General features: G+C 39.7%; 1 protein-coding gene across 4 annotated transcripts in view; it reads left to right on the top strand.

Moving 5' to 3' along the window:
• Nucleotides 1-14,668, top strand: part of PLXNB2 (plexin B2) — a 251,670-nt gene that overhangs the window by 135,922 nt on the left and 101,080 nt on the right. For all 4 annotated transcript variants that reach the window (XM_036400705.2, XM_036400707.2, XM_036400706.2 and 1 more), the window contains one exon: nucleotides 23-89. In XM_036400705.2, coding sequence (XP_036256598.1) covers nucleotides 88-89 — 2 coding nt within the window. In that variant the 5' untranslated portion in view covers nucleotides 23-87. The remainder of the gene's footprint in view (nucleotides 1-22; nucleotides 90-14,668) is intronic.

Below are 14,668 nucleotides of genomic sequence, written 5' to 3'. Positions count from 1 at the left end.
ATTGTTGCCTTCTTTTATTTAGTAAGAAGATTAAACTGTCCTGGAAAATAACTTGATTATAGTGAAGAAGACTTAGTGGAAAAGTGAATGTAAGTATTTCAGAGCATGTGTCAATTATCTATGTTTGCAAACCATTGACATTGGTGATACTATAAATCGTGATAAATCGGGCAGCCATTTTTATTATGGTGAGAATGCAGGATCTGATCACTGTGCATATGTGTGTGTGTGGTATAGAATATCTATTATATGGGTCTATAGGCTAATATATACCTAAATTATTTTAATGGGGCCACGTGCTGTTAGTCACTTGCATGCCTAAGAACTATTTGCAAGAAAAATGACATGAAGTTGTCACTAAGCGCCCTTAAAAAGATAAAAAAAACCCACTACTCCCATATAATACCCACAGGGATTCTTAAATTCAGTAATGCAGACATATTTTCCATTTCCAGAGGAATCCAGCCTAACTTGGAATAATGCACCCCATATATAGTAATTTTTGGTATACTTGCCCTGAAGATGTGAGATTATAGTAGAAAAAGATTGCACCGTGGATTGGCAATTCAATTTAGAGTGAAATACAGCAGCTGCAAGTTCCAGGCTAAGTGCATCATTGCTCACTTGAGGTCTCTTTTTCAAAGTTGGAGTCAATAGTTCTCTAACAATAAGAGCTTTGGTTCATTTTCTAGAACCTCTTGAAACTGTTACTTTGCTGGGGAATACGCCATTATTTTTCTTAAAGTAATTGCCTTCCTTAGCTGTACTTCATAATAATGTGAACCCCCTAACAGTGTGCCTGCACATGTGTATTTGTATGTATATATTTGTGTATGAGGCAAAGCTTTGTCTCTGCAAGTCTTTCCCCATGAGACTCTGAGTGGCTCTGATGTGCAGGGCAGCAATAGTCATGAACTTCCAGCTACCACAGATCCGTTCCAGTGGTTTTTTCGTATTACATTTTTCCCACGATCTCACCTTCCTTTTCCCAGAGCCTGACTGATGAGCTTGGAAGCAGGCAACTAAGCCTTTCCAAATGCTGAATAAAGTATAGAATTAATGACTTAGATGTTAAAGAGGACAGTGATTATGTCTTAAGTGTCTAACAAGCTGGGACAGTTGTAATTCTAGCCTTTCAGGTTTTCCTAACTTGTCTTCAATAATTACTGGCTGACCAGTAGTACTGAAAGCAGCAGGAGCTGCATATAGCATTGCAAAGTGCTGTCTGGTTTATGTAGAGTTGTCTACTGATATAAGATTGCTTGAAATGAAGATTGTCAGATTTCACAACATTGTACCTAAGTTGAAGGTTTACAGATTAGGCAGTGCCTTGATTCTTTCCATTACTCATATCTAGCCCAGTTTGAAATATATGTAGGCTTATAAAGGATAAAATCAAGTCCCTTAAAACCTTCCAATATGTCTTGAGCAAAACAATGCAGTTTGAAGTAACTTACTGAGTCAACTTTAGTTGCCTCAAGATCCTAAAAATACATTTCAAATGACCCTGTTCAGGCCAGTGACACTTCCTGAACTATCCCATGTGTGTGACAAGTTTGTACATGCAGAAGTTTTTTGCCAGTTGCTTTCACATTTTTCTCACCACTCGATCTTCAACTGTTACTTCTGGGAAACACAGGAAGGGTTATCTTTAGTTACTATTTTTTGTGAAATAAGCAGAATATTGTTGGTTTGTTCTTTGTAGTTCTTAAGGGCCTGTTTAGCAGGAGAGCACAATTTGAATGTCAATTGAGCTATAAAAGATATCTGCCCAGTTAAAATTTAATTTCATGTATGTATGTGGAAACAAAGACATGAAGTAGAGCTGTGTTTTAGGAAGCTGAGGAGTATAATATTGGCAATGTGATTATTAGCTGATCCTGAAACTGGCAGAGGACTAAACACATCCTGCAGAGATGGATGCTAGCATTTCGTCCTTCATGTGAAAATAAATATCATCTCTAGTAGTTATTTTTCTGATATTTTGATTTTGTGCAAATGTAGTCTGAGCTCCTAAATGTAAACCTTCTTTTTGATCTGGCTCTTACACATATCTGACATTATCCTTCTAAACATTACTAATTTTTAAAAATTAATTGGCCTCACATTGGCTGGGCTTTTTGCAGTAATACCAAATCAACAAATTTTCGTGGAGAGCAGAAAATACCTTTTCACATACACTTTTAGTTTTGTATCTCAAAAGTGGCTATGGAGATATTCTCATATACAAAGACAGGAGAGCTGAAGGGAGAGATCAGAGGACATCATGGGAACCAAGAGGAGCAGTGGCTTTACCTGCAGCCACTCACAGGCTGGAGGTCGAGCCCTGAATCTGTGAAATCCAGCACCTGCTCTTATAATCATCCATTTTGATGTGTAACACATCTAGAAATATTTATTAAAAATTTTGGTTGAGTCAAAATTGAAAATTAAGTTTGAAACTTGAGCCTGAATACATTGTAATGGTTTGGCAGAATAACTGGTAGAATTTTGGCTTTGGTTACCTGTAAAGCCAGAAGGTGGAAAAAACTTGCCCTTCCTCATTCTCATCCAATGAAATTTTGGACTGACCTTTCAAATAGGTGAAACAACAAGCTGGAATGCTGGATAAACCCAGTGAAATGTTGGCTTGCTGTGTTTCTTTACCTCACAAAGGGGTGAAAAGAAATGGAGAGAGTGAGGGTTTTGTTCCACTCAAAAATAAGGAAAGGCTAGGAAAAACATAAAATGGGCTGGTGGAGATGATGAAAAGCCAATTGTGTTGAATTATGCTGATGATACATCAAAATAATCTTGAGGCAGTGACTGCAAGGAGAAGGAAGGAGAGTGTGTACCTTGGGGAATCAGGAGCAGGCACCATCAAGTAGAGCACAGGCAAGAGAGTGCACAGGATGAGGGGAAGAACACTCAGCCCTGATTAGATACCAAAATTAGGTTCTTGCTGCACATTTTGTAATCTGCGATCCCAGGAACGAGTTCTTAATGTAGCACTGAGTGTTTTTTCACTGTTCTCAGCAGTATTCCTTATGTAAAATGTGTGCACTGGCATCATAAATAGCCTGATTCAAACACCCTTATGGAGGGTGAGGACCCCATCATGTCATGTGCTGTCACTAAGCTCTGCTAGCTGGTAGGCAGGTTCTTCCTGGAAGGTCTACAGAGATGCTTTTTAGACTTCTAGAATTATAAAATATTTTCTCAAAACCAGTGTCCATCTCAAAAATGTCCATCTTAGTTTCAGGATCCAGCTGGCTATTGTAAAATTAATTATTGTTTCTAAGAGCTTGGCTTCTATATTGTGAATGCTATAAATAATTCTCAGCAACATTTGGAGGAGGTATATAAAGCACAGAGACACTCTTGAAAATAAGGAGAAAAATAAATATTAAGGAGTTACTAGTTCATTAAGTAATGTCTGTGCTGTGCATGAAATGAGGCAGGGAAACAGGGGAAGAAGCCTCCCGTTACAGAGACTATCATGAAGGGGTCACATAAGGAACTTTAATTCTCTGCATGACAATCAATCAGACTTAAGTCCCTCTAAGAATCACCTCTAAGACACTTCTTTAGATCCATAAAATTTAAGTCACCAAAACATGCAAAAATTGGTCCCTATTTTCTACATGCTTTGGGCTATGGGCAAGAACATTGCAGAATGTTCCCACAGAATTTCTGCCCTGTCACACTGAAGCCCTAAAGGGCATGCAAGGGCACTACACATGGCTTGCATCTGGCTACATGCATGTGGTTTCTGGCATCTCCCAGTACCTACGCCCCGTCTTTTTTCTTTCCCTCCATCTCGGTCTCCCTGTGTTGCCTGGCTAACTTTATGGAGAATACTTCAGCTCCAGAAGAAATTACATCTCTGCACTACCAGCATGAGTAGCCTGTGCCACCAGGTCAGGCTGTAACCACCAGCAGTAACAACCACAGGAAAGCCCTGCATAATGATCTCTCCAGGGTGTGTAGAGCACACTTATTTATGTTGTTGTTCTCTCACATGCTATCAAATACAATCTTTTATTTCCCTCTAATCTGAGTTTATATTCACTGGGTCATGTAAAGGCCAAATGTCATGCCTTTGCTGCTAGATCTTTGCAATGAGAGTGCCCATGGTGAAAGTCCTGCCCTCATCCTGCCCTTATCAAGCATGGAGTCACTAGGAGAGAGCTGGCTCCATAGGCAAGCCTTGGCTCTCCATTTTCCTCTAGCAGAAGCCTACAGAGTGACCCATCTAACAAAAGCATTGCACAGCTTCGTACATATTTCATATCTCTAGCTGCTGATAAACTGCAATAGAGTTTAGTCCATATGTTGGTGCCTTTCCCTCTATAGAGAAATGAGGCCACACTTTAGTAGTTGCAGACTTGAATATCGGAAACGTGTTATGTACTTCTCATACTTCTCTGTGAGACTTGTCTTGTAAAAAAACATTGTAGGTTAGTTATAAAAATGTGGTTTATTGGAGGGTATGAGTGACCTTTCTCCTTAATCCAGTAACACTTGATTAAGTCTACAGGTTTGGCTAGGAGACCCACAGGAGAGAAAATTCTTGCAACAAAACACAGCTATTTATTTAGAGGTGCTCATTCTTCCTCCTTGAAACACAGACCCGCATGTCAGTCTTCTTTCTCATGTTTCTCTGAAATTATCTCCTGGGGAATATGTAGAAAAACAAACAGTAGATTCTTTTCCATTTTAGGAGAGGGATGGAGACAAATTCAACTTCAAAATACTTGGTATTTTAAATGCAAAATGTTCCTTCTTTAATTAATACTTGGCAAAGCATTTTAAAGATCAAAGTGTCAATATTAGCTAATTCTCATGACACACCTGTCAGGTAAGTAAAAATTATATCCATTTATAGCCCAGGAAGCTAAATACTGTCTAACATCAGCATTTTCTCAGTTGCTACCTAGTTAATTTACTGAAATAAGTAGTCTAATTCTCAAAGGTTCTTCATATTCTTAGTTGTCCTAAATTATGCTTAGAACTCCAGAGTACTCACTCTTCTGAAACTGAGTGCAAGTATTTTGGTGCAGAAGCATGGGTATGTATGGAAGCTGAACCTGAGGCATCCACACTTAAAAGACTTTTTCAAAACTTAAGCAGCCCTAAAAAGCCTAGAGCTGGAGCCTACATGTTGTCAATTCTCAGGCTGGGCTCAGATCCCTGCACTGCCCAGCTCTCATACCTTAAGGCAGAGTTGTTTCTCAATGGAACTGAAAAAAGTATGAGCTATAGGTAGTCTTGGGAGGATCATTCTTCAAAGATGTTTTTTCTTTTTTGCAGGGGACATGTATAGAAGGAGTTTTTAGAGAGGGAGAGGGTGCTTGAAGTGGAAAGAAAAATGGTGTGTGACAGAAATTAATTCTTCTACCTCCTGCTGTTGCTTCCATTAGAGATGCGGGTTATCTTGTTATTTCTGTCATGGCTCTCTCTCCTTTTGTTCCAGCATCAGCAGAGTGGTATAATTGGGCTGGAGGACAAATTTTTTGCTGCTCTATTGAGCAACGACTGAAAGGGAGAGGAGATTTTGAACAAGTGCTGTCTCCCCTTCAGTGTGCAGTGCAACTTGTTTCCAAATGGTGTTTTAGTTGGAGTGGTGGTGATTGTCAAGTGCCTTGCTTTGTCTGTGCAAACAGTTTTTGTAACCTGTTTGCTCCATTTGGTGTGGCAATGCCCAGCCCTGAATGCAACACAAAACTTAAGGATGGCGTCACTCCATGCCAGTCTGTTCTCCCTCTTGCAGGAGCAGGTGGGAATGCACAAAACCCTAGCCAAAGGCTGTCCATGAGTTGGCACTTAAAGGAGGGAAAAAGCTAGGCTACAAAAGGGGGTCTCAAGGGATTGAACAGCCTGGAGCAGGCGTGCATGGCTGAGTTAGGAGTTGGAATTGTCTGGCTTTCAAATTCAGAGAACTTGTTTGCTGTCTTGGCCCTGCTCAAAGTGAGTAAATGCTACTGCTAATGACAAAGCCCAATAGAGGAGGAGTGAAGGATTAAAAACACCAAATGATGACTCACCCTCCCCTCTCCCCCTTCCCCAGTTTCAGTCCCCACTAAACCACTTTACCTCACCAAACCCCTGGTGGCATTTTGCTTATAAATAATTGTGTGTTTGAAATGTTAAAATGTGTGGGCAGGGATTAGAAGGATATGTGATGCTACAGCATTAAAACAGTGCAAACCTCTGCAAGGGAATTGTGAGGGAAAATTATTTTTGGCAAGGGCTGCTGCATCCTGGAGAGATCAAGAGAAGGCAAAAAGCAGTTTACCCAAGTTTAGCAAAGCCAAGTAGAAAAGCTGGGTGCAGTAAAATAGGGTTTCACATCAGTTCTCTGTCATATTAAAGGTGAATCTGAAGTTTTGGGGGGGATGCAAAGAGGAGATTCATCGACAAATTTCTGTCAAAGGTACCAGCCTAAACTGTTGTCCTTTTCTTACTGTAAAGGTTGGTGATAACAACTGCATGGTTGTCACCCACACTGTAACAGGTTTCTTCCCTCTCCTAGCATGCAATGGGAATGGTAACATAACTCCCTCAAATTAATGTGTCAGCCTGTGGTATTTTACAGAATAAGCAAGTTGAGTTGCCCATTTGGGATATTGTTCTATACTCTCAAAGAAGTGAGGATATTGGCATCAAGTTTCTTGTTGTGTCTGGCAACAAAAATTGAGAATTGTCCCTGCTTAGGAAAGCAAATGCATTACAGACTTAGAGGGAACTGTTGCAAATCAGTTTTCAGCATTGACTTTAGCATTGATTGTGTGGCTTGAGTATAATTTTTAGTGTCATTCTCAGATGCTACAGTGGCTTTGTCTCCATAAACCTTTGATTCCTGGACAAAGTAAGCCTTTTTATGGGACTGTTGTATTTGAGTAGGTGAAATCAGCTTCCTCACCTCACTTCTTAATTGCATGTAAGTGAACAATACCAGTGTGAACAATACTGGTGTGAACAGGCACAGATAAGGGCACTGTCCTGCTGCTCTTCTTGCTGATGATCTTGCTGCTGTTTGCTTGTCTGTACAGGGGAAGCCTCTGAATGCTATGCCTGTAGGAACTGTGCAATTACTAATAAACAAACAATTTTTAGAAGGCCCCATTCATTTAATATCTAATTAATTTTTGAGATGCACTCTGAACCCACCGAACCTAGGGAGCAGGGCTTTGAGCAGAACTCCTTGGGGGAGGCGGGATAGTGCCACTCCTTCACCTCGGCTGCCTCCCCTGCAGCAGCAGCAGCCCCTGCTGCTCCCAGCTCCCTACACAGGGCACGGCGCTCTCCCACCTGGCTTAAGGACCAGGCTCCTGCAAAAGTGCATTTGAAATCTTCATGCTGCTGATCCCCTGCGTTTGGTGCCAGGACAGCCTGGCTGCAGGTGTGTTAGGGGTCTTTTCCTAGTATGAGACTTCTGCTCCATTCCTGCAGTGCATCCTCCTGCTTTATCATAGCAATGATGTTGTTTAAGCAGTTGTCTTAGGTAAACTGGTCACTTTGCTAAATGAAAATGATTTGGTTAATGCAATGTTTTGTATAGAATATACCATCTCCACTGCTCTTAACCTTTGCTGTTACTTTTGTGCTAGCAAACATGAAAAAATGCCCTGTGCATTCAGGATGATACTTTTTTTATGCTAAATTTTTAATTTCTATGAAATCTATTTATAAGCCTAACTTGTGCTCTTGTTTTGTTTTTCTCCCTCCTTTAAAGCATTTAAACATATTACTTGAACCTTCATAATAATCTTTAGTTAATGTTGTATTTAATATTATATTTAATTAAGGGATTTAACAAGGATAAAATTAAAAATTAAATACCGAGACAACTTTCTTGCCTAATAATTTTTTAGGGCTAAATTCAGGGCAAGTCTCAACCTTATTTGATTCAATTAATGTAGGGAAATTGACATTGTATTTAAAAATAACCATTCCTTTGGACAGCTAGGTAATATTCTGGTGTACTGTTACTGCAGCATTCAATTTGATCAAGCTGACATGACAATGTTATGAAATAATGTCAAGATGCAAAAATATCTACATTTAGGTAGGAAATTTCTCATTGCCGGTGAGTAAGCCAATGACTTTGTAAACAAAAGTCTTGTTTATCTTTGCTGGTTTTCCTTAAAATTGCATGACTTAAATTTGTTACTAGTTAACTGAATCATATCAAATTACAGTTGCTGGGAACTTAGCACTTTGCGAAACATTGCAACTCTTGTTTGTGCACAGACAGTGTTTCCTGAAAAATGGATCTGGAAATTTCCAGACAATGAATGGACCTGCCATGGTTTTTAAAAAACATGGCTTTTAGTGCTTGAGGTTTGGGGGTGGGTTTTTTTGTTTTGGTTTGGTTTTTTTTGTTTGGTTTGGTTTGGTTTGGTTTTCGACCTTGAAGTTGCCAGGTCACAACTTTGGCCTTGGCATCCTCTGCATCAATTTACACCCAAAAATCATTGGCTACCAGCCATTTGTCTCTTCAGGGTACCAGAGAAGAGAAAAGGGTCACAATACCATTTACATTGTAATGAGCAGAAACACAAAAACATAGAGTACAGCTGGTATCAGGGGTGGTGAGCAGATTCCTCAAGTCCTCCTGCACTTCTTACAGCCAACATCTTTGTAAAACATAAGCTGTATTATTCTTTACAGAAGACTCTGGGAAAGTTTTGTCCTGGTTCTGCAGTGGCATTGGTTGCCAGTGCATCATCAGAAATATCCAGAAACTGAATGACTGTAGAAAGCTCTTCTTGGCTGCAAAGACAAGAAGATCCTGTTCTAAAGGCTGGGATGGTTCTAGGAAAGAAATGTGGTCAATTGAGCTGATTTGTTACATTTGCCAGGCTTTCCATACCCTTGTGTGAATCAGACCATCCATCCACATGTGAATTCTTTAGCTGATTACCTTGAAAGATGTATTGGATAGCACTTGTTTACAGTGGTCCAATCTGCAGGATATAGATTTTATCTGGGGTGTAAATATTTGTGGTGCTACACTGACTCTGTTTTGCCAGATGTGTATGCTTCCTGCTTGAGCTGCCCCACATGGGAATGTTCTACCTGTTTGCATGATTATAGATTTTGCCTAAAGGAGCATTATGCAAAGAAGTTGTTTCTCCTGAGGGAAGTATATGTGAGCAAAACTTTTACAGCTCGGGGACAAGCTATGCTGAGAGAAATTGTTCTTTGAAAATATGTCTTTGAAGTATATGTAGGACCAGAAGGAAAAGAACAAGTAAATGATGTAGATGGGGAACAGAAACAAGAAAAAAAAATGTAAAGGAAAATGTTCCAAACATATCTATTTTGCACAACCTGAGCATAATTGAATGTGCTAACATTATTGCAAATAAATTTGGTACCCTGAAAATAGTAATCTTATACAAAAGCAGGTGTTTATTCTCACGAAAGAAAAATGAACAGAAATTACATTTTTGCCCAGCAAGTCTGTCTGTTGTCTTTGACAAGGTGACAGGGAGAGTTTTTTTTCTTCAATTGCAGTAAACCTACTGAAGGTTTCTACTTCAATGGTGTCAGGATGTGTTTATACACACACCCACTCTCTTAGGTACCAGTACACCCTAGTACTTCCATCAGTGCTATGAGTACGGCTGCAACCAAATCTCAAGCCTAAGCAAGAGCTGAAAACTAAGCTGGCCAGAAGTTGAAATATGGGTTGTTCCTGCTAGAACAGCTCCATGACTGTCGTTTCACCAGCTTTTGCATGCCACTACCCAGCCCAGATGTTAGGCAAAGTAAAACATTCACCTAAGTTTTTTCTTTGAAATAAATGGCAGGACAACATGTGGAGAGAGGGGCAATCTGCTTACTTTCATATTCACTAGATAAACTGAAACTGACCCTGTGGGAGAATAAAGAAGGTTTCCTAAGTGAGGTGTTTGGATGGTATGATCTTCCTTATGCATCTGTTAAGCATCTGACAGGACTGCCTTGTGGCCCAGTTGCTGACTAGCAGGGGAGAGAAAAGGCAAGTGGTGGGGGAAGGAGGGGACACATTCAATGTTTTGCAACACATGATTTTGAAGCAAGCATCTCTGCAGTGATGCTTCTTGTCTTGTTCTGCCAACTCCTTCACTGAAGTTGAACTGCATTTATCATCTTTGGCATTAATCTAATAAATCTAACATTCTTGGGCAAGGTAAATATTTGACAGCTCCTGTATGCTTAACTTGTCCCCATGCTTTCAAGATATGCAGTATCCTTGTAAAATATTGTCATACAAATAGTGGGTGGTAGAGTTCATGCTGTTACAGTAAGTAAAGTGAGCATTTTAAGTAAATTCCCTAAGCGTATGCACATTACAGCATACAACTATGTTTTCTAGAGTGGCTGGGATTCCATTCACCAGCCCTGGAAAAGGCATAAGCATCTAAGAGATGGAAATTAGTACAAATTGATCTCATAAGAGCAAATTTTATTTAAATTCTTGTCTGTCAGTGAGTGGTCTTGATGATTTTGTTCATGACAAGTTTGCTTTCATTAAGGGGTAAAATACGCAGTATAATACCTGTATAAAGAGTATGTTAAGCTGTTAAATGCTGGTTCCACAAGTAATCCAAGATTTTCTAGCTTTTGCTTTAATTTGAAGTCTGCTTGTCAGTCTTCATCTTTATTCATGATAAATAAAGCCTCTTCCCTGAAGGGATCAAGGTAAGAGCCATAGTATTATGTCTATTGCAATCAGTGATTTTGTAGGGATCTTGTTAAAGTTCAAGTTCTTTCCCTGCAATTGAGCAGAAATACCAATGTATGCCAGAAAAATGCTTGATCCACTGTTAAAAGGGATCAAGAAAGCTTAAAATACAGGGAAGCTGCTCAAGGCAAGTGTCAGCACCCTTTGGAAGGGGAGCTAAAGATAAAATGATAAATACCAAAGATTGTACCTGGGACTTTCCCTCAGCTCTTCCTCCAGTCAACAGTTGTTGGACCTGTAGTTATTTGAAATACAGAGAGTTTATAGCCTGGGAAAGCATAGAGAATTCACTCAGTCACTGGATAGCAAAGAAAAATTAGGGACCCAAACACTCTAAGGGAGGAGAGAAACATATATTGAGGAAACATTTGTGCATCACACAAATGGATACTTGCAGTTTACACTGCACAACCCTTTCTATGTCCATTATCAATGGGATTGTGAGAACCTGAATATGCTGAAGAAACCAAACCTCCATGAATTTCCTGTCACCAGGTCACTTTCCACAGTGATGAGCATCAGGCATTAGTACAGAGGCAACAGGCCAAGTGCTACCCATGGTCATAAGCAACAGGCTGCACACCAGATTTTGTGAGAGGGGGTGGAGTAAACCTCTGAAGTGATTAGTGCTGTACCAATCCAGAAAGGTTTTGTGGAAAGTAAAGCAAGTCTGACTGAAAAACTCCATGCTTATTCAGGAGGAGGCAGCTTTTCATAATGTGATTAAGTATTCCATGATCTAATAGATGATGATGTGGGGAGGACAAACAAAGTCCATTGTACCAGGAGTAAGAAAGCCACATAAGAACAAAAAGAATATCATTTTGGGGAAAGAAACTGCCCTACACAAGTGGCTGAGCATCAAACTATGTAGGATTAACTGATCTCCAAGCTCATTTAGGCACAAAAGCGTCTGGTGAAATCTGATCATGAGCTCTGACTGAAACATGCTGCCTTAATGGCAAAACATTGATTGATTCTCATTTAGTATTTTTCTGGACTGTGACATATCAGACATGGCCCAGATTTTTAATTTTGGTGTCTCTTCTTGATGGTTCATTTTTATGTGTATGGCCCCTATAACATAGGAGTTTTGTAAGGTAGGAGTGAAAGACCATCCAACAGGTTTCTCAGCTATATATTGAGATCATACATTACGTGACATGAGTGCTGCTTTCATGTTTGCACAAATGTAGTTTCCTTTTGTTGGAAGTGCAGTAAGAGAGTAGAACTGCCGTAAGGACCGACAGATGATGTAAAGTAATTGGCAAAAAAATAAATTACTCAAATACTTAGGAATTTTTGTGTTAACTCTTTTCATAAAATAGGGAAATACAATGCTCTAAAAAGTAAGTGTTGCATTCTGGTTATGTAGTGATCTGTTGCTGATCTACAGTGCTTCATTATTAAAGTAATCTGTCTCTTTTTATCTGCTTAATTATCCCTTTTCCTCTGTCCTGACTGTTGGAATCTGGATTTTTGCAGTACCGAGGCTGAGGATTTACCCTGTGCCAAATAGTGATCCATCCACAGAGACAGGGTTAGAAATTCTTGGGTTTATTCCATGGTTATTGGTTTAGAATTGGGACTATGAAAACTGCACTTCTTTCCTAAAGACCTCTCAGTTCTAAGAATAACTCTTTTTTCTGAAATCTTCCCTATGAAAGGATGTTCCATGTGCTAATTACACATAATATCCCTGTTGCTTTTGCTTGGGTGTCATTTCTTTGTCCTGCTTTGGTTCCCTCTGAATTTTGAGCAGAGCTCTCAGGGGATAAGCGTACTGGAGATCACCATGGCAACACTCTGAAAAATGCACACTGCAGGCGCCAGGATTTGCTGCTGTATCCCTGTGAGAGCTCTGCTGATCTGTGGACTTGCAGACTTACTCAGGAGTAAGAGGGAAGGAGTCAGTGTCTGAGAGCTGCTTGTACAGTGCCTATTAAAAATGTTTCCTATGTAAATTGAGGAACTCTGGATATTGTTTGCTGATGCACAGCACTAACATCCAGCATTTTCATAGCCTGCTGCTGAGATTTCCCTTAACAGACTGCAAAACCTTCTTTTTTTATTCCACTTAATTCTCATATTAAGCTCTTAGGCCTTAGCTCTCCACATTTTCAGTCAGGATTAATGTGGGACCCATTGCAAAGGCAAAGTAGTTATCTTGATAAAAGATGGTAGTTTTGATAAACATGTCATAAAGATTATAATGCAGAGTTTGAAAGAGGAGAGAGCTCATATCCCTGCTGTTTCCATAATGAAAGGTAAGGAAAAAAACAAACATTCAAGGAAGAATTATTTTATAGATGAGTGTTTCATGGCAGCGGCTAGGAGAGAATGGCTTCTCTCTAGCAGTAGGAAATAACTGGATAAAAGTGTATTGCCTTCCAAGACAAGAATTAGAGGCTGTAGGCTGTATTCTGACAGTGCAAGTTGGAGTTACGTTTTGTATTACTGAAGTAAGAAGTGCACCACATCCCAGTACCTGGATGGTACTACACTTCAAGTTATTGCGTGGGGAGCACTAAGCCCATGAGAACAAAAATTCATGAGCCAGTGGGGTGCAGAGCAGGGATACTCAAACTGATTGACAAGGAGTGTTTAGGAGAAAAATGTATTTAAAACTTTCATTTATAGGGGTTTTCCAGTCCCATTTGTGGATGCATAGAGGCCAGCACCCATGTTAAACTGAGGGGAGCTCATATACCCACTCTGAAAATGGGTTACACATTTTCTGTTCATCGCTGGGAAAAATGCACGAGGTGGTCCTGCACCAGGAGCCAGATCACCTACACAACTCAGTGCCCTGAAGTCAGGTTTCCTTCAGTCTGTTCCTATAAATGTAGAAGTGTTTCTTTTACAGCTCTGAATCAAAGAGCTCCACTTCAGGCTAAGGCATCAGGTAGCAAAGCATCAGAGGGGGGTGCAGATGCTTTTAACAGCCTTAATTGAAACTACCCAATTCCAAAAAAAAATGTTCCCACTACAGAGCTACAGTGCAAGCACCAGAGAATCACCCACGTGCTCCTGTGCTCTGCTCCCACCAGCCAAGGGCATGTGTTTCTTTTTGAGTGTAGGTGGCCCTGGCATCTAAGTGCAGAAATCTCCACTGCTGTGTTCAAGCGCTTGAAATCTGGATTGTGTTTCTACTGGAGATAAGTATAATAATGTTTAGTCTGTGCTCCCCAGACAGGCTTGAGCTTGAGAAAAAGAGCAAAGCTGCTGAGTGCTGACAAGGTCAAAGTAAATCATATTCTGTGAAACCTAGATTTTTGGGGAATTTGGAGGGTAACAAAAGACAAAACTAATGGTATACATAGTCAGAAGCTACAAGAATGGCACTTTGGTAGTCACAAATGTACCTTAGGAGTGCTAATTTTTTGTTATTATAGGGCTCAGAATGGCTTTTTTCAACATGTAACTGTTAACATTAAATTGACCAATTTCTTTCTAAGGCAAATTAATTAAATTAACTCTGAAAGAAAAAGTTATATTTTAAGTGATGCCATATATTTTAATCCATTTTTAGAGAGTAGAGCTTCAGCAGATCAAGAGGTGTTGAAACATTCCTGTAAATGGTGACAGAGTCCAGCAGTCTTTAAGACTGACTAAAGAAATAGTTCAAGGGTTATTTTAATTTCCTGTTTGTCTATTTAAATGCAATATTTAAAAAACAGGACTGAAAAGCATATTTGTGCATTTTGGAAGAGTCACATTCCCAAGATTTCATCAAGATAAAACTTTTTTAAACTTAGTGTTTTAAAAAAGCACTTATTGGGGATGATGTGGTTATAAGCAAACCCTGAACACCAAATGCAGTTGACAGGCATGCTGTAAGTAAAAGAATCTTGTACCTGCATCCTGTCTTTAACTGTAACTCTAAGAGGAAAATGTGGAGTTATGTGGGTCACCACTCTGCCAGAATATTTAGTGTAAACAGGATAAAAC

The sequence above is a fragment of the Molothrus ater genome, chromosome 5 (assembly GCF_012460135.2).
Source record: "Molothrus ater isolate BHLD 08-10-18 breed brown headed cowbird chromosome 5, BPBGC_Mater_1.1, whole genome shotgun sequence".
NCBI classification, from domain to species: Eukaryota; Metazoa; Chordata; class Aves; order Passeriformes; family Icteridae; genus Molothrus; species Molothrus ater.
Note: the sequence above shows the minus strand (reverse complement) of the source record. Positions and strands in the feature narration are given on the sequence as shown.